The sequence below is a fragment of the Gobio gobio genome (genome assembly GCF_949357685.1).
Source record: "Gobio gobio genome assembly, chromosome: 2".
In the NCBI taxonomy this organism is placed as follows: domain Eukaryota; kingdom Metazoa; phylum Chordata; class Actinopteri; order Cypriniformes; family Gobionidae; genus Gobio; species Gobio gobio.
The window spans coordinates 66,506,234-66,530,753 of record NC_137098.1 but is presented as its reverse complement, the minus strand read 5'-3'; the positions used below and the strand labels follow the sequence as shown (position 1 = coordinate 66,530,753).

The following is a 24,520-nucleotide window of genomic DNA, read 5'->3' as shown; positions in this document are numbered from 1 at the left end:
TGCTGCGGGAGAAACGCCAACGCGTCATTTTCAAACTGCTCGAAAAAAGAACAACAAACCCCACAATGCAGTGCGTCACGTTCCCGTGAACCCTCTCGCCTGAACGCGTTTGTGCCGTAGTAGAGCTTCAACATGGCTAGCGACGGGCCGCCGGGCGCTGATTCAAATATAGATTTTAACACATGGAGTCACGGCGAGCTGCAGGCCAAACTGGCCGAGTTTGGTGCTCCTAATATGGGTGAGAGGAAAACGTTTCGATAAGAGCGCCGTGGCGGAGTTTCGCTCAGCTTTTCTTCCGTTAGCTAGCGTTAGCCGGTTAGCCTGTTATTTCCCTGTCTGATGCCCTGCAGGCCTGTAGTGCACGAAACTTCGCGCTAACGTGTGTAGTACGTGCACATATGTCTTATGGAAAGTTGTATTAGCGCTTATTCTGGTAGTTAAAACACCTTTGGCTGTTAAATGTCAGTTAAGTCACAGTGTGAATGTATGTGCGTAAGCAGGTTTATACACAAACACCGCAGTTACACACCAGCGCATATTCAACTAATGCAAACCCGTGTTTAATTCAGTCCAGTGTTATTTGCCATCTTCATTTATGCTTTTCTGTTCTGCAGGTCCCAGAGAGGAGCTCATAGACAGGCTAAAGTCATTTGCACAGGTAAGCTATCCAGAGACTTAATAACTGCAAATCTGATCATGACTTTGATTTCTTTGCCTGAGTGTAACATTTGTTTAATCTGCAGTCTGGGATGATCTTAAACAAGCCGGGCATGTCAGGAGAGGACAAGAGCATGACTACGGTACTTTTATTCTGTTTATGCATGTGTTTGTGTCCTAATTAGGACTAAACTTGACTAGGACTCGAGGATAAAGGTGTTAAAGGTTGTGTTGTGTGTGTGTCAGATGCCAGGTCTGCCGCCCATGCCCCCGATGCCTTCCATGCCCCTTCCGCCGGGCATGAACATGATGCAGGCCATGAATATGATGGGCGGCCCTCCTCCCATCCACATGGGCATGGAGCCGCCTGGCATGATGCCGCACGACGACAGAGCCACGCAGGTGAGAGACTGAACTCTGAACTGTTTTGCTAATATGTGTGACTTTACTGTCAAGTTCCACTGCTGTTGCTACTCGCCAGCTACTGCCCAAACTCCTATTAAAGGGATAGTTCACCCAAAAATAAAAAATGAGTCCATGATTTACTCGCCCTCAAGCCGTCCTAGGTGTAATGACTTTCTTCTTTCAGACGAATACAATCAGTTATATTAAAAATATCCTAGCTCTTCCAAGCTTTATAATGGGAGTGAATTAGATTTTGAAGCCCAAAAAAGTGCATCCATCATAAAAGTAAACCACACGGCTCCAGGGGGTAATAACGGCCTTCTGAAGCGAAGCCATGTGTGTAAGAAAAATGTGCATGCATATAATTGTATTAAGTATAATCATTGGCTTCCAGTAACGGCTGTACTCGAGTCTAGTTCCGGCGGAAGAGTGACCTCTGACCTGACACATGATGCATTGACGCGAAAGGATCGAGCAAAACAAAACACTGGTTATGAATTAGAAGTCTACAATTAGAATTTTTAAAGAGAAATGTGGGAGGAGCTTGAGTTTGATTGATGTGCGAGAGGCGTCTACTCTCACCTGAGCTTGCATTACTCCTACATCTTGTGTCGGGTCAGAGGTCACTCTTCTGCTGGAAGACAGTGATTTATAGTTTATAAAACTATAAATATGGATATTTTTCTAACACAAACGCTTCGCTTCAGAAGGCCTTTATTAACCCTCAGAGCCGTGTGGATTATTTTTATGATGGATGGAGGATTACCTCTATTCACTCACATTATAAAGCTGGGAAGAGCCAGGATATTTTTTATATAACTCTGATTGTGTTCGTCTGAACACCTAGGATGGCTTGAGGGATACGGGATAGTTTTAATTTTTGGGTGTATTATCCCTTTAATTCTTGCTATAATTTAGGCATGAATGATGACATGGGTTTCTTCAGCGTCAAAGCAAATCCTCGTGTTTAGCTTAAAACAGAGAAGCTTTTTTTTTATTCTGATATAAAGTAAATTCTGAACCACTTGCAGGATCAAATGCTATTAAGAATACAATGATATAAAGGTGTCACATGACTGCTCTTTATAACCTTTTGGCCAGGTCATGTTTGTAAATGAGAAGTGGTTCTCAAATAGTTTACCTGGATAAATGAAGGTTAAATAAATAAAAATAAATAACGTGTGTGTTTAGGGTGATTCTCGGGGGATGGACGAGCAGATGAAGGAACAGGAACTTCTAGAGCAGCAGAAACGGGTGAATACTTGCTTATTACATCTACAACGCAAACACCAACAGCCATATATGAATGAGAATAACTTGAAATGCACTACCGCTCAAACGTTTAGGGTCAGTTTGATATATTTTGGTTTTTAAAGAAATTAATCTTTAGCAAAGACATTTCAAATAAACGCTGTTCTTTTGAGCTTTCTATTCATCAAAGAATCATGAAAAAAAGGTTTCACGTTTTCCACAAAAATAATATGAAGCGGTTTTCCACATTGATAATAATCATAAATGTTTCTTGAGCATCAAATCCTCATATCAGAATGATTTCTGAATGATTTTCTTCAGTCATGTGACACTGAAGACTAGAGTAATGATGATAAATTCAGCTTTGATCAAAGGAATACATTACACTTCACTATATATTCACATAGAGAACACTTATATTAAATTGTAGTAATATTTCACTGTTTTACTGTGTTTTTGATCAAATAAATGCATCCTTGGTGAGCAGAAGAGTTTCAATATCAATAAAAATCATACCGACATAAACTTTTGAATGGTAGTGTATGTGTTTTGATCCGCATACTGTGATGTAGATTGTGCACCTGTAAAGTGCTTTGTTCATCAGATTGTTTGGTTTGCAGTTTTTGTGTGTGTGTATTCTATGCTCTCTGAAGCAAGTTTAAAGGTCTTATAGTGAGTGTGTGTGTGTCTGTCTCAGGCTGCTGTGCTTCTGGAACACGAGAGGCAGCAGGAACTTGCTAAAGTCCAGCAGGGGGCGCCACCAGGCCCCAGAGGACCTGAACTGGGACCCCGACCCAACCTCCTGCCCCCAATCCCCCCTCTCAGAGGTCAGCCGCCCCGTTGTGCTCATACTGGGGAAACACAGATTCACCATGATGCTTTCTTTAGTTCATGCACAAACATCTAATCATGGCAACCTAATATCAGATCATGATTGGATATATATAAGAATATATAATAGGCAAGACACTACAGGCGAGGAAAAAATTAATTTTTCATCCAAATTTTGGTAAATTCTGGTCTATTTCGCATCCAACACGTCGTCTTTCAGACTAGTGGAAAGAAAACATCCCAAATACATTTATTTTATTGCACTTTAAATTACCATACATCTATTTAAAGGCTTAGTTTTCTCCTGCACTAAGTCAGCACTCTATTTTAATGACAATTCAAATGAGAGGGCAAGTGAAATATCGAAATCGGCCAATAATTGTTTGGTAAAATCGGTATCGGTGCATCCCTAGTTTTTAAAGAGGGGTTTGTATATGTGACCCTTCGACCACAAAACTAGTCATAAGGGTCAATTTTTTTTTAAAATTGAGATTTATATATCATCTGAAAGCTAAATAAATAAGCTTTCTATTGATGTATGGTTTGTTAGGATGTATTTATTTGAAAATCTGGAATCTGAGGGTGCAAAATCACCCTTAAAGTTGTCCAAATTAAGTCCTTAGCCATTCATATTACTACTAATAAATGTTATACATTTATGGTAGGAAATTTACAAAATGTCTTCATGGAACATGATCTTAATATCCTAATGATTTTTGGCATAAAAGAAAAATCAATAATTGACCCATAAAATGTATTGTTGGCTATTGCTGCAAATATACCCGTGCGACTTATGACTGGTTTTGTGCTCCAGGTTCACACATAACATTTTATTCCTAAAAACATGTATATGTATATTTTTTCTGGCTATTGACAGTATTTTCTGATTTATGGAGGGATAGAGAAATCTGAAATCACCTCCGTATAAACCCTTGATTCTGGAAAAGCGTGCATATTTAAGTAGATGATGCCAAATTAGCGTATTTAAACAGAATGTTTCAGAAAACTTTTAATGCAAAAAATGTTTGCCATCCATCAACTGGAGAAGTGATGATATCTAAGGCTGTGTTCACACTGCAGGGCTTAATGCTCAATTCCGATTTTTTTGAAAAAATGCGATTTTTTTTTTTTTGCAAGGCCGTTCACATTTGCAATTAAATGCGACCTTTTGTGATCTCCTGTGTGAACGTGAAATGACCCAGAAGTGACCCGCATGCGCAGAAGAGTACTCAACGGTCAACGACGTCACTTGTTGTTTACGGAAGTAGCCAAATATGGGTGTCAGCATTGGAGTTCGTTTAGCTTTATTAAAGTTATTTTCGCAACGGAGCCAGCACCATTACAACCTTCTCATGTTAAGAAGAAAATTAAAAAAGAGGAGGAGAGCAAGGTTTTTGGCCATGGCGTTTTGTGGAGCAGTGGTAGCAACGTCGGTACAGAGAAACGTGTGTGTGCGGAGAAGCAGCCAGGAGTGGTGGGATACTGATGTGAGTGGCTTTACTGATACCCAATTCGTCAGTAACTTCAGAATGACCAGATCCACCTTCAATTATGTTTGCGAGCGCCTTCAACTAACTTTGTCACGGGAAGAGACACGTCTGCGGCGGCCCATAACAGTGCAGAAACGCGTTGGAGTGTATTGGCTAGCAACAGGTGCGTACTTCTTTTATTGGTGGTTAGCAACTATTTCTTGTGCATTACCGCCACCACTGGACTGGAGTAAGGAACGGGAGTTACAATGATGACGTTTGTCGCGTATCAACGACGTGCGGGTCGGATACATGTGACCTGGCAGTTCAGACTGAAGACGCATTTCAAAAGATCGGATATGTATCGGATTTGGACCACATACCCAAGTGGCCTGGGTCGCATTTGAAAAGATCGGATCTGTGTCGTTCAGACTGTCATGAAAAGATCAGATACAGGTCGCATAAGGGCAAAAAAATCGGAATTGGGTCGTTTCAGCCTGCAGTGTGAACGCAGCCTAAGTCACATTTTCACCCTATTCACCTGTGGTGTCTTGCCTTAAAGGGATGGTTCACCTGAGAATAAAAATTGTCATTTACTCGCCCTCAAGTTGTTCCAAACCTGTACGAGTTTCTTTCTTTTGCTGAACAAGATATTTGAAGAATGTTAGCAGCCAAGCCTTTTCTGGTCCCTATTGACTTCCATAGTATTTTAAGTCAATCAACTTCATGCACCCAACATTTTGGATATCCCTTTAAGAAGAAAAGACTAGATTGAAACAACTGCCTCCTCTAAATCTGTTGATTTCCCCCTGTAGTTGGGACACAAGGTGGCCCGATCCCTCCAGGTATTTCTTTGCTGTCCCAGGCTGCCAATCAACGGCAGAAAGTCCCGCCCCCTCCAGGAGAGGACGCCAGAGAGGTGCGAGACCCTGAAAGCCTCAATGCATGAACTGCTTGACTTAATCTCCTAACTGATCTTGACTTGTGTGATTGATTTCATTGTGTGTGTGCAGGCGTGGCAGGGTGAAGATGTCGGCATTGGGCCGAAGATTCCTCAGGCTCTGGAGAAGATCCTGCAGCTGAAGGAAATGAGGCAGGAGCAGCTCAGCGTCGCCCCTACAGGTCACTATGAGGAACTGATCGCTCATCCACAGGGTTGATTTTATGCTCAAACGCTGCCTTAATGTCGCTAATGATCGTGTTTGAGTTGAGAGCACTTGAGCACATCAAGTCTAATTACCAGTGGGAGAAACACTGAATTCACATTTGAGGCTTGAATTTGAAAGCTGGGGGCGTGTGAAGTAGTCAAGCGCTGTGGAAGTTAATGCTGCTTTACATTTAAACAATATTAAATCATTTCTCTTTTTGTCTTTAGAGGAGGATGATGATGACGAAGAGTCAGCTGAGCTGGACAGTTCCGCCCGCGGGTACTCGGATGAGGACGATGAAAGCGGTCTTTCTAAAAAAGACGTAGGTCTCCTCTCTGGTTTTCTCAGCATTTGCAAGCCTCTCATTGCCCCTAACACTTTTGCTTGACTCCTCCTCGATTGCTTGCAGAAAAACCGCAAGCGCAGGAACAGGAAGAAGAAGAACAAGAAGAAGAAGCGGGAGCAGGAGAAGGAGCAGGAGGAGGAGAGGAAGAAAGAGGAGAGCCGCGACAAGGAGACCGAGGTGGAGATTGAGTACGTGACGGAGGAGCCCGCCATCTACGACCCAAACTTCATCTTCTTCAAGAGGATCTTTGAGGCCTTCAAGGTCAGACCAACTCCAGACGCTTTAGTACAAGATGTCAGGAAATTGATGGAAAATGCTAAAATCCCTTGGTGTTTTGAGATAAACTGTTCATACTGTAACTTTCACAGCTGACAGATGATGTGAAAAAAGAGAAGGAAAAGGAGCCGGAGAGCCCCTTAAAGCCAGAAATCCTTTCCTTTAAGAAGAAGGGATTCGAGCTGGAGAAGAGAGACAGCGATGACAGTGATGAGGTGAGTTGAAGGCCACATGAAACTCTGGTCTCCCGATGATATTCCTGTCTAACCCCTCCACTTCCTGTTTGACAGGAAGCCAAGAAGGACTTGCCCAAGCTGTCCAAAAAGAAACTGCGGAGGATGAACAGGCTGACAGTGGCGGAGCTCAAACAGGTAATATTGTTTAGATGTGTATTAAAAGACTTACTGAAAATGTAATGTCAGTGCATCTTTACGTGGCACTCACACATGTTCCAGTCCTTTCAGAGTGTGAGTTGATGCTGTCTTCAGTACTAATGGCAGGTCACATTGATTTGTCTTTCAGCTTGTGGCCCGTCCTGACGTGGTGGAGATGCACGATGTGACGGCGCAGGAGCCCAAGCTGCTGGTTCACCTGAAGGCCACCAGGAACACGGTGCCCGTGCCCCGTCACTGGTGCTTCAAGAGGAAGTACCTGCAGGGGAAGAGAGGCATAGAGAAACCTCCGTTTGAGCTGCCCGAGTTCATCAGGAGAACCGGCATCCAGGAGATGAGAGAAGCCCTGCAGGAGAAGGTACCGCTCCGGTTCATCTACACACACTATTCAGTTTCTTTTAAGTGCTCTATTAGAATATTTTAAAGGTTCCTAATTTAGTTTTGGAGTCTCCTACCAGAGATGGAAACTCGAGTCTGCGACTTGGACTCGAGTCGCACTTAAGTGGAGCAATAAATGAGGAACAAAAGAAACAAACATCGATGTTAGAGATCATATCGCATTAATTATCGCAGGCGATACGTCCGTGATAATTAATGCGATATGGCTCAGCTTGTCAGTGAACTACGGCTCTGTGTAGTAAATGCCGCTCCATCTTAAAGCAGGTGATGGCGATTTACTACTAATCAAGGAACCGGCTTTACTGACGAGATGCGCCTAACAATGTCATGCGATATATCGCCCAGCCCTAATACGCAGTTTATGACACTGTCTGGCTCGTTTCCACAAACTAAATGTGCAGATGGAAATGTTTTTTTCGTTGTTGCTTACTGTAACGCTTGTCTATACACCGGTTATGTTACCGCCAGCACTCACTGGAAGACTACATTATCCAGCATTGCTTGAGATCTACAGCAAACTACAGCAACTCGTATAGCTCAAAATACACAGCACTTTTCTTCCTTGTGGTTCTAAATTGTATAATTTTGTACAAAGTTGGAAAGTAATAGTAATGATTTAAGTCACATTTTGTTTGCTTTATGCAATTTTAAAGTAAAAGAAGTCTGTTTTGATAGTTCAATACACTGTTAATTATTACAACGAGCTGGAAAAAAATATTGTTAAAAATGGAACAAAGACTTGACTTGAGACTTGAGACTTAGACCCTAAAGACTTGACTTGGACCCTAGAGACTTGAGACTTGGACCCTAGAGACTTGAGACGAGACTTGGACCCTAAAGACTTGACTTGGACCCTAGAGACTTGAGACTTGGACCCTAGAGACTTGAGACTAGACTTGGACCCTAAAGACTTGACTTGGACCCTAGAGACTTGAGACTTGGACCCTAGAGACTTGAGACTTGGACCCTAAAGACTTGAGACTAGACTTGGACCCTAAAGACTTGAGACTTGGACCCTAAAGACTTGAGACTTGACTTGAGACTTGGACCCTAAAGACTTGAGACTTGACTTGGACCCTAAAGACTTGACTTGGACCCTAGAGACTTGAGACTTGGACCCTAGAGACTTGAGACTAGACTTGGACCCTAAAGACTTGAGACTTGGACCCTAAAGACTTGAGACTTGGACCCTAAAGACTTGACTTGGACCCTAGAGACTTGAGACTTGGACCCTAGAGACTTGAGACTAGACTTGGACCCTAAAGACTTGAGACTTGGACCCTAAAGACTTGAGACTTGGACCCTAAAGACTTGAGACTTGGACCCTAAAGACTTGAGACTTGACTTGAGACTTGGACCCTAAAGACTTGAGACTTGACTTGGACCCTAAAGACTTGAGACTTGGACCCTAGAGACTTGAGACTAGACTTGGACCCTAAAGACTTGACTTGGACCCTTGAGACTTGGACCCTAAAGACTTGAGACTTGACTTGGACCCTAAAGACTTGAGACTTGGACCCTAAAGACTTGAGACTTGGACCCTAAAGACTTGAGACTTGACTTGGACCCTAAAAAAGACTTGAGACTTGGACCCTAAAGACTTGAGACTTGACTTGGACCCTAAAGACTTGAGACTTGACTTGGACCCTAAAAAAGACTTGAGACTTGGACACTAAAGACTTGAGACTTGGACACTAAAGACTTGACACTTGACTTGGACCGCTGGGACTTGTGAACATGTCTGTCTCCTACAATAGGTTTACTTGCATCAAAGGTCAAAAAACACTTTCATTTTCTCATAATTGCAAATCATCACAATGTTCAATGATTCTCAAACGACTCAATGGATGAATCAGTCTCTCTAAATCCCTCCTTTCCATGAGCTGCTCTGCTCTGATTGGCCAGATGGCCCAGTCTGTTACGACTGGCTTGTTGGAAGCGAACATCCATTACCATAACTTCAGCTCAGAGTGCTTTTAATGTACATGACTGTATAAATATGTATTGAACATGTTCCTTTTTGCTGCTGTGCAGCATTTTTGCTTTTTAGTGTGGTAATAATAATGCTGCTTCCTTTTATTATTATTATAATGACAATAATGATGCTTAATCATATTATGTTTCTGAACAAGGTCCTAGTGCATCTGTTTGGATAAAGATGATAAGGTTTGAAAGCAGTGTCAGTGTGCAGGACCTTTCCACTTTAATATTCAGTAATAAAGAGTTTATAGATCTGCAGACATTAAAAAGCTGCTTATGTCAAACATGAGCTCTGCAGTTGAGCAGATCATTGTGCATTTCTCTCCTGGCTTGAAATGTGGCACATGCGGCCGTCAGGAGTGACACTGATGTGCGATCGTTTGTTTGCTTCATCCGGCATGCTCTTGTGATGTTTCCATATGAGACCGCGCTTGAGTGACGCTTGTAATATTGTGAAGCGGGTGAATTGAAACTATAGCGCTCTGGGTTGATGTGTTTCCTGCTGCTGTCGGCTTTACTGACGTCTCCTTATCTCTGTAGGAAGACGCCAAAACCATGAAGACCAAAATGAGAGAGAAAGTTCGGCCCAAGATGGGGAAGATCGACATCGACTACCAGAAGCTGCACGACGCCTTCTTCAAATGGCAGATCAAACCCAAGCTCACGATACACGGCGACCTGTACTATGAGGTGCGCTTGCGTTACGCCAGCATTGTGTCAGTTTGTTTATTATGATGGCACTTTCTTAGAAACCTGTTGTTGTGTTTCAGGGAAAAGAGTTTGAGACGAGGCTGAAGGAGAAGAAGCCCGGCGATCTGTCCGATGAGCTGAGGGTTGCTCTCGGGATGCCCACCGGACCTGTGAGTGCTTGGCCCTGCGTTACACAACAGAGCTTTTCCTCTTTGAGCTGCTTGCACAAAGCAACTGTTGCTTTATGCTTATGTAATTTCTTCCGTCTACTTTTGTCTCTGCAGAACTCTCATAAAGTTCCTCCGCCCTGGCTGATCGCCATGCAGAGATACGGCCCTCCACCCTCCTACCCCAACCTGAAGATCCCCGGCCTCAACGCCCCTATCCCTGAGGTCAGACACACACACACACACACGTCTGGTTCTCTATCTTAGTAGGGACTCTCCATAGACAAAATGGTTTTTATACTGTACAAACTGTATATTCTCTGCCCTCACACTAACCCTACCCCTAAACTTACCCATCTCACACACTCACTCAGATACTCACACACACACACACACACACACACACACACACTAATCCTACCCAGCTCACACATTTCTGCATTTTTACATTTTCAAAAATACTCATTCCGTATGATTTATAAGCTTGTTTCCTCATGGGGACCTCAATTTAGTGTAATAAACATGAACACACACACGCAGGAAAAAGTGTTGAGGAATGTTACTTTTATAAGTAACTCTTTTTTCCTGTACATGCCTTAATCCTTGTAAAAACAAACCTTTCAGCTGCTGCCACACTGGGTTACAGAAGAATAAGACGCAGGAAAAGAAAGTTTAACACTCGTACAAAAGCCATTTTTGCTTATTTGTGTGGTTGAATTGAACCATTAAAGGGATAGTTCACCCAGAAATGAAAATTAGCCCATGATTTACTCTCCCTCAAGTCATCCTCGGTGTATATGACTTTCTTCTTTCAGATGAACACAATCAGTTATATTCAAAATATCGTAGTTTTTCTCGGCTTCATAGGCAGTGAATAGCAGCCCAAAATTTGAAGCCCAAAAAAGTGCATCCATCCATTATGAAAGTGCTCCACACGGCTCCAGGGGGTTAATAAAGGCCTTAAGCTACGTCTGACTTCATCATGCCAGTTGCGCTTTTTTCCTTAATACGGAAGGCGTAATCTACATATTTTACTTCATAAAGTTTTAAAAAATAGATAATTTTCTTACACAAACCCATTGATTTGCTTCAGAAGGCCTTTATTGTGGATTACTTGTATAGTGGATGGATGCACTTTTTCGGCTTCAAATTTTGGGCTGCCATTATAAAGCTTGGATTCTCCAGGACATTTTTAATATACCTGATTATATTTGTCTGAAAGAAGAGCGTCATATACACCTAGGATGAGTTGAGGGCGAGTAAATCATGGGGTCATTTTCCTTTTGGGGTGAACTATCCCTTTATGTATTTTATCTCACTTTATTAAAGTATGTTTAATTTAACATTTAATTATTGCAGGTGTACGTGATATTGTGAGTTTGCATTTTGCAGACTTAATTCATCTGGAGGAATACTCAATCTGTTTTTGTACACGTGAGATGAGTAAATGTCTAGAACTACAACAAGCATCATGTTCACACACACACACAGCGCCTCTGCACTTACTAAACATGAGGACAGGAGAGCCGTCAGTCAATACATGGGACAACCACTGTAACTTCCAGAACTTGTTTGAAAAAGTAACTCCGATATGTTACTTTACTAGTTACTTGTATATATTAAAACTGCAATGAACTGTTATGAACTAATATGTAGGGATTTTTAGTTTTTTTGTTATGCTCAGTTTGAAAGCATTTCTTTGGCTAGAAAACTCAGTTTGTGAGTGTGAGCTCTATTAAATGTTAAGGTTTATTAATTCAGCGTGTGGGACCGCTGTGTAGTTTGCCTGTGACACGCAATTGTTGTTTTTCACAATTAATGTTACATTATGTAAATACTTCCAGCAAAACTCTGAGCTGTCATGTTTGATTAGAGGAAGGGAGAGATTTTCCATTTGATTCAGTCAGTAATTAAATATAAAGTAACGCTTTGATCAAACGCATACACATCGCTCTACATTAGAGGATCTGATTTACACAAGACCTTCATGATAAACCGTTCCACAATCTAAATGTCATGGCCATCATAATGTTCATACTGAGGTGTGTGTGTCTCTTTCAGAGCTGTTCGTTCGGGTATCATGCCGGCGGGTGGGGAAAACCTCCTGTGGATGAGACGGGAAAACCGCTGTACGGAGACGTGTTCGGGACCAACTCCATAGACTTCCAGGTGAGGACACGCAATCAGTTACACATTTAAGCAGCTAAAAATATCTGTTCTTCAATGTTTAATAACTTTTGAACCGCATGCACTAAAGTCTCGTAAAGAGGAGGTTCCCGACTTCTGTGATATCACGTTTGTCTCAGTCGGACATTCAGAAGCTCCAGATTGGTTGAAGCTATCATCTACTCAACCAATAAACATAAGTTTTGATCGTTAAATTATTGAAATATTAACTTTCAAATCTCTGAATTTTTTTTACCTCAAAAGGGTTCAGCTGAGTTTACATTTTGCAACATTGACTGTTATTGAACTGATTTGAAACGACACTGAAATAAAACTAAAGTTTCACAGCTCAAGTTAAGTTAATAATTGATGAGTAGCACAACATTAACACTGTTATTTTCCTGTTTTATTAATGTGACGCTGCTCTGAAACAAGTCTAGACTGAATAAAGTGCTGTATGAATAAATGTGACGTGACTTCATTCTGTTATTTGGCTGAAAATGTCAACAGGCCAAAGCAGAGGAGGAGGAAGTGGACCGAACCCCGTGGGGCGAACTGGAGCCGTCTGACGAAGAGTCGTCTGAGGAGGAAGAGGAGGAGGAGAGCGACGAGGACAAACCAGACGAAACGGGTTTCTTCACACCTGCGGACAGGTGCCGCTTCATCTCAATGATTCAAACCCGTCTCTGATTCGCTGGCATGTGTTTAAGACACAACTGTTTCTTCTCTCTCTTGTGACAGTGGCTTGATCACTCCGGGCGGCTTCTCCTCCGTTCCTGCCGGCATGGAAACGCCAGAGCTCATTGAGCTCAGGAAGAAGAAGATCGAGGAGATCATGGACGGGTGAGTGTGTGTGTGAGGAGCAGAGACGCATTTAAAGCCTCGAAATCAATTGCTCTTCCAACTATTTAACCCTGTAAAGCCTGGCATATGAAATGCTCAGAAAAATCAGTTTTTTGAAATGGAGTGCAATTTAATTTGCAAGCACTGGTGATGCAGAACCACATTTTAAACTTAGGATTACAGTTGCACCTAATGTGTGGCGTAATGGTTAAAGAAGTGTGCTGTTCAGCAGAAGCTCTGCCAGTGCTGGTCCGTGAACTCTCAACTGTCTCCTCGAGCACTTAGGCAGAGATTTATCTCACACTTGTCGTCTTTAACGCGAGTGCTTGTGTGTGTTTTCAGGAACGAGACGCCTCAGCTGTTCACGGTGCTGCCGGAGAGGAGGACGGGGCCGGTCGGCGCTGCTATGATGGCGTCCACACACATCTACGACATGACCGCGGTACGACTGTGCAGGAGATGGTGTTGTGTGTCATAAGCTATGCTTCACTCCACCTAATTTTATGCACATTTCAGGGCATCGCATAAAAAAAAAACACTGGATGGAAACTCCAAGATGTGCATAACTTCTAAAAAAAAAAAAAAAAATGTGTCTGATAGGGCCCTATAAAATCCGTTTTTTTTCCCTGTTTAAAGAAAACGCCACTATTCCTGAAAATAGGCTCATTTCCCAGCTCCCCTGGAGTTAAACAGTTGAGTTTGACCATTTTTTTAATCCATTCAGCCGATCTCTATATCTGGCGGTAGCACTTTTAGCATAGCTTAGCATAGATCATTGACTCTGATTAGACCGTTAGCATCTCGCTCAAAAATGACCAAAGTTTCGATATTTTTCCTATTTAAAACTTGACTCTTCTGTAGTTACATCGTGTATTAGGACCGACGGAAAATGAGAAGTTGTGATTTTCTAGGCCGATATGGCAGGAACTATTCTCTCATTCCTGCGTAATAATCAAGGAGCATGTCTAATTATTTGAAATCATATCTTTTAATCGAATGAAATTAAGCAAACTTTTTTTTTTTGTCAAACAACGTGCTACACAATGAGCTTTACTGTTAAAATTAAAACTTTGAGGAAATATTTAGATTATTTCTTCAAATAAAGGATTAATAAATAATATTATTTTTAGTGTTATTGCATTGAGTCATAGCTAAATTCTACTGTACAACAGTAATATATTTGTTCAAGTTAAACTTTTATTTTGACGGGGAGCCATGGAGACCTTTCTGTGACGTTTCTGTTTATATGATGATGAATGAAATGGTAAAACGCTGAAGTGGCTCTGGAGATGAAGTTCATGCATCATGTCCTCATATAGTGAGACGCAGAGGCTGAAAACACTGGGTGGTGTAAACACACACACACACACACACAGAGAACATGCATGGTTCGTTTTTAAATAATCAAACTGCGATGTAGACTAGTGTCTGAATATTAAACCGCAAAAACACAAACGTGTACTGACCTGTTTGTGTTTATTCATCAAAAAAAATTGTAATTCTGCATTCTACAGTAAATTATTTTATTTTTTTTATGACTAGATTCTGCAATTCCATCCACATTTTCCACATCATGGAAATCGTTAGGCAATGGTCATTTTTTAATATGGTGAATTTATCCAATAAGAAGAAATGCGCATAAACTATGATGGAAACCCGTTTACAGAACATATCCCTCGATGCACAACAGAAAACTCACGTGACTTTGCCTCAACACTGGATGTGATTGGATAACTGGACTAACAAGTGAACCAATCACATCGCAGCATCTCAAATGTTAGGCCAACGTCGGTCATCAGAATGATTATGATTGTTCATCAGAATGATGGTTTAATTCCCTCCGGAAGTGTCTCACATGATTGCGTTCCCAAACACCGGCATCGGAACGCAAGATCACATGACTGCGTTATCGCCTTTCGTCTGCCGTTCTGAAAGCCACAGTTTCTTCCCCGATTCCAGCTACTTCCAATTTTATTATAGAGGTTTTTGCGCTATTTTCCCAGGAAATGACGCTTTTGTTCTCTTGAACACATGGGAAGGAAGCGGTGCTTTATTTGCAAATGTTTTGTGATATGCAAATTCACATCTTTGGATGGAAACTGCTATAGGGGCGTCACATTTCTCAGATCAGTCTGTAGTGTATTTTGTTTTGATAAATTCTTGGTACGTTCCTATACACTATTTTTCCCTACGCTCCAATTTTGCACCAGTTATAGGAGTAACGTCCATTTAAACTACTCAAATATCTGCCAATAAACTTCTCAAAATCCATGAATGCAACAGTAATTCAAATGGCTTGTAATGTAAACCGATGAGATCTTTATAACAGTATAACACACTTCTTAAAATCCATATAAATATCAGTCGTCACTCTGAGTCTCTCAATAATGTCTTCCTAAGAGATTTAAATGCTTAGTTTTATGATCAAAGATCTGTAGTTTTAGTGTATATATAATACAATGCAATACAATGATGATTGAGATATGAACGGCTGAACGTTCCTCAAAAGCCTGAAGATCATATTTGAGACTCGCATGTGATATTTAGTTATCTGTAAAATGTCCAAAATATACAAAAATATGCCAATAAACTTGCACCAAGCCTTTGCATTATACAATGAGCTGACTTTATTCTCCTCTTAAAACATTAATACAATAAGACATTATTTTCCAACTTAAGTGTAAAAGTGTGAACACATTTCTTTCATCAGACCCAACAGCCCAAACGAGCCATATTTTACAGATGTGTTAGATATGAATGTGTAGTATAAGTAAATTTCAAAGCGCCGTCCGTCATTTTGACAGATAACAGATTGTGTGTCCCTATTTTTCAGACTGAAAGAGCTCTTGTGATCGCGAGCGTTACATTGGTTGTGGCATCATGTTGGGAAATGTACAGATCATTTAGTCAAACTGAGATATAAATACTATTTGTAATGCAAAGTTATCATCTGAAAGGGTTTACTTCAGTCCTTTTGACTGGAAGCTCCCCAAACCAGCCATAATTTAAAACAGTAGGAAGAAGAGAGAAGTTGCAGGACCTAAAATGCACACTTTCCCTCGTACATTTGAAACTAAAATCTTGTTAATTTAAAATCAAATTGACTCATTCGCCGCATCTTCCCATTGATAGTCAAAAACAAACCCAGATGCTGCATGAGACGAGTCCGTGCTTAAACCATTTGTATTTCTACAGTAATCATTCTGCGTCTGTTGTTTTACTTGCTCTCATCCAGACGGCATCCGCCTCATATCCCAGAGTTCTCTCTGTCTAGATGGCAGATAACCTTTGATAACTGCACACGTCTCCATCAGGTCTGCGCCTCATCTCTGTCATCACATGCAGATGACTATCCATATGGGACTCATTTGCATTTAAAATAACAGCGAGAACATAAACGATGGGAAGTGTGTCAGAGAGACGAACAGCTGGGCGGATATGATGATGGCGGCGGCGGTGGAAATGTCAGCTATATAGTGTTAATGCCACTGCGGATATATTTGTGCGGCTGTTAGCAAATGTGAAACGAGTGAGAGTTTGATCGCCTGTGGCGTGATCAGCTGGAGTTTAAAAGACAATTAATATTCAGTACAGCAGTGGCCAAAAGTGCTGTCCGGAGGGGACGTTTGCTTTAAACGACCCTTACGACTGCACATCATTCGCCATGTTTCACTGCATTATCACAACTGACTTTTTAACAATGTTTAATAGGGGTGTAACGGTACACGTATTCGTACTGAACCGTTTCTGTACAGGGCTTTCGGTTCGGTGTGTACCGAACGGTTCTGAATGCAATCTTTAACAGTTAACAGTCGGCTTGTTTAAAGCGCGCAACACACTTCAATCCGAGTTCCCACACGTACATATTGAGTTTCATTCCATTTTATCACGAAATTCAAACGATAAATGCCGTTTTAACGCTCTATAATGTGACGTGACTGATAGACGCGTATCAGTTCAACTTCAAGATGATGCGAGTGAACACGATCATCTCTTCTAAAGAATTAAACATAAATTAATATCTTAAGGTATGTTGAGGATACATTACAACTTACTGAAACGTATCATATGTTGTGTAATCGCTCCATCGGCGTTTCAACCGCGGAAAGACAATAAAACAGCTTGTAAACAATGTCATGTAGAATCAGAAGTCATTCAGTGTCCACAGCTGTGAGTTCACGAGAGATTAACTCTTTCACTCAATACATGCACTATTTTAGCCTATATATTTGTTATATTAGCCTATATATATTCATTAAATACTACTTAGCCTCAATAGCCTGTTAGTGATGTCTTGTTTATTTAATGTATGTTTAAATAAACCTGTCATGAAAATTACAGCCACTAAATGATTATATTTCATTGATTACAACGAATTGGAGAAAAAATTATAATAATTAGATTTAGAAGTTAATGCAAAAACTGCCTTATGTGAAGCTTATGAGTGTTGATTATTATATCTAAAAAATAAATAGCAAATTAATTTAGGCTAATAGTTTGGGCTCTGTTTTTTAATCTTTAATAGCAACATTTAAGTAAGGGCTCCCTGTATAGTTTACAGCATTATCTTTAAGAAACTTTTAGTTATATCTGAATTTAAGGACAGACAAAATATTTTTTTCATTAAACCACTGTTGAATAAAAATTAATAAAAAGCAATTTTGTAAAACTGCTGTACCGAACTGTGACTTCAAAACCGAGGTACGTACCGAACCGTCAGTTTTGTGTACCGTTACACCCCTAATGTTTGAAGAAAGGGCGAGGATGTTAGCTTTTTACTTAATATTATCAATTCAACTGTTATTGTCCCGTGTTTTACTGTAAATGCATGTGACCTGACGTGTTTTCTTCATGTTCTCCACTGATGTAGACGGTGACGAGCCGTAAGGCCGGGGTGACGGCGCTGGGCGGAGACTCTCAGGCTGTGGAGGTGGCTCTGGCCCCTGAGGAGCTGGAGTTGGACCCCATGGCCATGACGCAGAAGTACGAGGAGCACGTCAGGGAGCAGCAGGCGCAGGTGGAGAAGGAGGACTTCAGCGACATGGTGGCCGAACACGCCGCCAAACAGAAGGTGAGTTCAGGTGGAGCCGTTCATCAAGGCGGAGCTGGTGCTGGTTCGGAGCCAGAGCCTAGTTTCAAATCGGTTCTTTGTCTTTCCACACCCAAAGCACCAGCTCTGAACCAGGAAAAGTGGTTCTTAAGTAGCATCGAAACATTGCTGGTCTGGAAGTAAGAACCGCTTGTGTCAGGGGCTGGGGTTACCGTCACCAACAAGACCAACACAAACTTGTGACCGCCATTTTTGAAATAGCAGCTAGAGCCCTGCATTTCTGCCCGACGGGCCCCCACTTTTTTACACCCGTAGGCCCGGGCTTAGGGCCAATTTTCACATCATACCTCAAACGCAGGCCGGGCTTTGAGCCTTTTTTAGGCTTGTCCTTCGTTTTATATTTTAGACATTAATTAAAAGAAACAATGAGATGTGCTGCGCTGGTGTCAGTGATTGGACGATCTAAATATACTGCAGCCAATCACAAGCGCTCCAGTTTAACTGCAGCAGAAGTGCGTTCGGCTCGTATATCACGGCTATAATCCTTCATTATTGCATTAAATGAAGCTTATTTTTAAGTCAGTTGGGGGACAATCTCATTTTGTCCTCAATTTCCATGGTCATTCTCATTAGAATTATTAAATTACCATCTTTACAGCAATATATAACCAATATTATTACAATATATGACTTTGCCGGAGATATTCCTCATTTGTAAGATGCTTTAGTCTAAATGAATAAATGTAAATGTAACATCGGCCTTGAATTTAATGGAAAAACATGTTAAATATTGCATTTTTATATTCACACTGAGGCTAAATGTGCTTAATTACACCAAAATCGCATTCCTTATTTTGTCTTTATGCCACATTTTCGTAACTTTCCACATTTTGATTTTTGGATAAATAGCATCCTCTGCAAAACTATTCAATATTTTGCACAGGTTATGTGTAATAAGATGTAATTTGTTCTAGGAGAGCCACTTTAAGTGCATCTGATTATAAATAAGCTTGATCTTGAATATAAAAGTTAAGTTTTATGAACAATCTGTGTCTTATTTGTAAATAGTAGTTAGTATTTCTAAAATAAGCTTTCAGCTTTTTGTCATAATTATGACTCTCAGTTTTGACATTTTATGTGTCATGATTGACTCATCATCTCAAAAGAAATCTTTCAATTATGAGAGTCAATCAGAAGTCAAAATTATGAGATACTAAAATGAAATTATGACAAGTCAAAATGTGGACATGTCGTCATGATTGACTTCTCATCATTTTGACTCATTATATTTTATTTAGATTGACGCGTCAAAATTAATGTCAATCATGACATAAATTCAAATTGTGATATGACCTCATAATTTTTCATAACTTAGTTGAGCAGATGCATTTCAATTCTGAGATACGAAGATGTTTAATGAGCCATCTTTGTTTGTAAATGGTTATTGTTTGTGAAATGTTTCTCTCCTGTCTTCCGCGCAGCAAAAGAAGCGCAAGGCTCAGCCGCAGGACACGCGCTCCGGAGCCAAGAAGTACAAAGAGTTCAAGTTCTAGCCCTGCCGAGAGCCGCGGGACCACAGACTCATCCTTCAGTTCTTCTTTTATCTGCTCGTGTTGTGTAGAAGCACTCGTGTTTGTGCCTAAGCTGACAGTGAGTGGCGTTTTTCATTTATGCTCAATGTTTTTGTAAATAAAATGGCAGCCCATGACAAGCTGATGTTACAGTGTTTTATTTATCATTTCATCCACATTCCTATTCCTATTGTCCTAAAAAAAAAACTGGATCTATCCGTTTAAAATTAATTCTAGGAGCAGAATCTTTTAAATGTAAAATTTAATTTTAAAATGTAACCATACATGTTGGTAGTTTTCTTGAAATGAGTGTAAATCCTTACATTTGAACAGCTGGATTCATTGTGGTATTTATTGTTCTGTGGGTGTGGGATCTCTGAATATGATTATTTGAGAGAAATGTAAATAAAATCTTAATGAACTGATGCATGAGGTGTGCAGTGCCCGGCTCAGGCCAGCAGGGGGCGAGCGAGAGCGGCCCGTCAGGAAGTCTGACCGTCACCTGATGTCTGGGATTCGGTTTGACCTACATTAAACTCTCACTGCCACTTGACCTCAGCCAAAGGCAAACAAACACTCAAATACACACACTCTCAGACAATAACACACTCCTTCCCCCCCGAACACGCCGCCTGCATGAGCTGAAGCACTGCATCATGGGCAGGACTCATGTTAGCGGCTCGTTCCCCTGCTCTTGTTCTGTGGAGGAGTGTGTTCAGGAAGGTGTGCTGTTGAGCCGGGTTTGCACTCTGCTTTCCGTACAGAAGGCCATTTCTGACACACAATGAACAAAAGGGGAAACGCTTTCAGGAAATCGCAATTACGACATAAAAAAAAATCGTAATCGACTTGTAAACTAGAAATTGAGCCAAGTCAGTTATGGCATAATCTCATCATTTCAGCTTTGTCCATTATGTGACAGTCTCTCATTATTGAGATTTTTATTCATGGTACGACATTAAAAAAAATCATTGCGATTTCCTCAAAGCATTTCCCCTTTTATAAATTATGATTTACTATCTCAATTTTGACATTGTCATGGTTGATGTATCTCATAATTTTGAGATATTGACATGAAAATTATGAGAAGTTAATCATGACCGTATAAATTTCAACATGTCTGAATTTCGACTTGTCAGTTATAACTTATGTTAAAATGAAATTGACAATCTCATAATTTTGACTGCTTATGCCATGACTGATCTAATCTCATAATTTTCACTTATCATAATTATATTGACTTTGTATCTAAATTTGTTATGTAATGGTTCTTTTTTATTTGATAATTTCAACCTTTTATCATATTTACGACTTAATTTCTCAATTTAAACTTCAACATTTTTGTCATATTTAGACTTATGTTGGTTCTGACTTGTATAATTTCAGCTTTGTATCATAATTATGACTTAGTATTTCATTTTTTACAATTTATGTAATATTTGACATGTCATTATTATATTTTTGAGATAATGACAAATGTCAAAATTATGAGATCCAAATGATCTCATAATTTTACATATTTAAGTCATAATTGATGTGTCGAGATTCTGACAATGTCGTAATTTCATATAAGTATCATAACTTTGACATCTCATTGATCAACTTTTTAGCATAACTACGACGTAGCATAAAATACGAAGATTTACATTTTATGTCATGGTTGACCTTTTTATCATAATTTTGATTAATTATGATTTTTTTTAGATCAGGACATTGAAAGTGCATATTATGAGAAGTATCTCCATAAAATTGAGATAAATATCTCATATTTTCAGCATGTCATAATTTTGACTTTTTTTAATAAATCTTAGTATTTGATGTTTTTGACATTGTCATAATTATGATTTACCAAAGAATGATTTATATTTCTTATGTGGCAGAAAAGGACTTCCATACATTTTAAATAAAATCTACTTGGTTTACATTTTTGTATTCTTAAACGTTAAAGAGCAGCAGTGACTGCACTTTTGCTCGACTAACATTATGAAGTAATATTTTTATAAAGGCAGCTTGTAATGACTCAACTAATTAGCGGCTTGATTTGAATACCCACAGGTGTGGGTGCTTACCTTCCGCTTCAATCGTACAGCATCAGTGGCCTTCAGGCTGCGCTCATTAAAAGATGAAGTCATAAACACACACACACACACACACACGTCTCTCAGGAGAAGCCTGGCTGGCTGTGTCATGCATTGGTCAGCATCCGTCGGGTGGTGTTTCTCTCCTTCACACCCACAGGGGTTAATGAGCTGATAAATATAGATGTGTTTTCATCACCAGCCTCCGCGTGGGTTTCCCACTGCCTGCTTACTGGACAAATTATATCCGTTTGCCTGAAACTGTGACTAAACTATTTCAAATGTGAGGAAAGATATTATACACTCTTAAAGGTGCAGTAAGCGATTTCTGAGAAACCCACACAAACACGCCCCTCCCTTCAATGCTGGAGCGAAGCAAGATAATGCTTCACGAAAAATAAAGCAAAGATGGTGAACGAACGGCCAGGAAGAACAGAGAATGAACATACAGTACACGAGTAAGTGCAAGCGTGAGTTTGTTAGTCGCCAGCAGCTCCAGACAAACGGCGATGCTCACCTGCTGTTCCTACAGCTACATCACAACCACACCATATCTTGGTTCTGTGAAACCAATGTCACTCACTTATGAAGCAGAACCTGTCTGTCTGTTTTCAGGCCTTCCCGCTTCTGACTCTCCAGCGCTGGAAAGCTTTTCTAATATTAACATGGGTCCTAAAGCTCTTGCCTTATCATAATACTTATTTTTCAGTGATATTCCGCTGAGATATTAGGCTTGTTCGACTTCACCCAGCGATGCGCAGACCGATCGGCGGCTGACTTGAAGCAGTGCATGCCGGTTAGAAATTTTGTCCGACTTGAGGCAGCGCCGACGCCACGTGACAGTGACGTATGTCAACAAAGTGCCGCGAGAGCGATTCGAGAGCAGCCGGCGATTACAGCCGTGCAGTTTCTCCACAGCAGCTGCACAAGGCTGCACGGGCTCTGATGACGACACAGCTGTTCCAGGATTGGCCAGATTCACCGCATGACAGCGATGACGTGTGTTTCGTGTTTATTCTAAAACCTTCAGCTCCACTAATGCGCACAAATCTGTTTTTTATAACAGTAAAACCTCATTTCATGTAGTCGCGATGTTATATTGTCATGTTTATCAAAATATAACTAATTAAAAACATAGACCCCACTTCATTGATAGTTTAGGCTTATATGTTGAACTTTATTCTTGTACAAACACACGCTGTATTAAGCAGTGCATAAAGTATTACATGACAATAATGTCTCTGAAACATCTGTGTATTGCCAAATATTGCATTTATTTCACTTCAGCTGATAAAGTGTGCAGACACAGCGCGAGCGTCACTGCGGGAAGCAGAAAGTGTCCGACTTCACGTCTCCGTTTGCAGCTCCTCCCCGCCTGCACGCGGCTACTCTCGCCGATCAGTTGCTTCCAGCCGCAGCCGATGTCGAACACACCTTTTGTCTTTTGTAATGTCTCTCTTTCTACAGTCTTTCTTCAAATCTCCCTCTTGCTTACTTTCTCTCCCCCATCATGAGTGGACACGCCCCCTTCTGCTGATTGGCTCAATCTCCTCCTCTATCATGAGTGGACACGCCCCCTTCTGCTGATTGGCTCAATCTCCTCCTCTATCATGAGTGGACACGCCCCCTTCTGCTGATTGGCTCAATCTCCTCCTCTATCATGAGTGGACACGCCCCCTACTGCTGATTGGCTCAATCTCCTCCTCTATCATGAGTGGACACGCCCCCTACTGCTGATTGGCTCACTCTCCTCTATCATGAGTGGACACGCCCCCTACTGCTGATTGGCTCACTCTCCTCTATCATGAGTGGACACGCCCCCTACTGCTGATTGGCTCACTCTCTCCTCCTCTATCATGAGTGGACACGCCCCCTACTGCTGATTGGCTCACTCTCCTCTATCATGAGTGACACGCCTCCTACTGCTGATTGGCTCACTCTCCTCTATCATGAGTGGACACGCCCCCTACTGCTGATTGGCTCACTCTCCTCTATCATGAGTGGACACGCCCCCTACTGCTGATTGGCTCACTCTCCTCTATCATGAGTGGACACGCCCCCTACTGCTGTTTGGCTCACTCTCTCCTCCTCTATCATGAGTGGACACGCCCCCTACTGCTGATTGGCTCACTCTCTCCTCCTCTATCATGAGTAGACACGCCCCTACTGCTGATTGCCTCACTCTCTCCTCCCCCATCATGAGTAGACACGCCCCCTACTGCTGATTGGCTCACTCTCTCCTCCTCTATCATGAGTAGACACGCCCCCTACTGCTGATTGGCTCACTCTCTCCTCCCCATCATGAGTAGACACGCCCCCTACTGCTGATTGGCTCACTCTCTCCTCCTCTATCATGAGTAGACACGCCCCCTACTGCTGATTGCCTCACTCTCTCCTCCCCCATCATGAGTAGACACGCCCCCTACTGCTGATTGGCTCACTCTCTCCTCCTCTATCATGAGTAGACACGCCCCCTACTGCTGATTGGCTCACTCTCTCCTCCCCCATCATGATTAGACACGCCCCCTACTGCTGATTGGCTCACTCTCTCCTCCTCTATCATGAGTGGACACGCCCCCTACTGCTGATTGGCTCACTCTCTCCTCCTCTATCATGAGTAGACACGCCCCCTACTGCTGATTGGCTCACTCTCTCAGATTCTTTACTGGCATTTATTGTCGTGAATAGGACCTTTCAAATCCATGGAACTGAAAGGTTTTAGTGGGAAAAGGTTCTTTACATTATTTATAAAGTTTTTAACTCTAATAAAAAAAGGTTATTTTAAGAACTGCTCACTGAAA

The 24,520-nt window shown here is 41.2% G+C and overlaps 1 protein-coding gene across 1 annotated transcript; it reads left to right on the top strand.

Moving 5' to 3' along the window:
- Positions 1-60: 60 nt before the first annotated feature.
- sf3b2 (splicing factor 3b, subunit 2) lies at positions 61-21,459 on the top strand. The gene is made up of 22 exons (XM_079811071.1): positions 61-238; positions 615-658; positions 744-800; positions 904-1,059; positions 2,254-2,316; positions 3,011-3,140; positions 5,429-5,532; positions 5,627-5,735; positions 5,989-6,083; positions 6,171-6,368; positions 6,476-6,598; positions 6,674-6,754; positions 6,906-7,133; positions 9,695-9,844; positions 9,925-10,014; positions 10,129-10,236; positions 12,073-12,180; positions 12,688-12,830; positions 12,919-13,020; positions 13,363-13,462; positions 17,891-18,091; positions 19,552-21,459. Exons 1-22 carry the CDS (start codon positions 133-135, stop codon positions 19,621-19,623), a joined length of 2,568 nt encoding a protein of 855 aa, XP_079667197.1. The 5' UTR covers positions 61-132; the 3' UTR covers positions 19,624-21,459.
- The last annotated feature ends 3,061 nt before the right edge of the window (positions 21,460-24,520 follow it).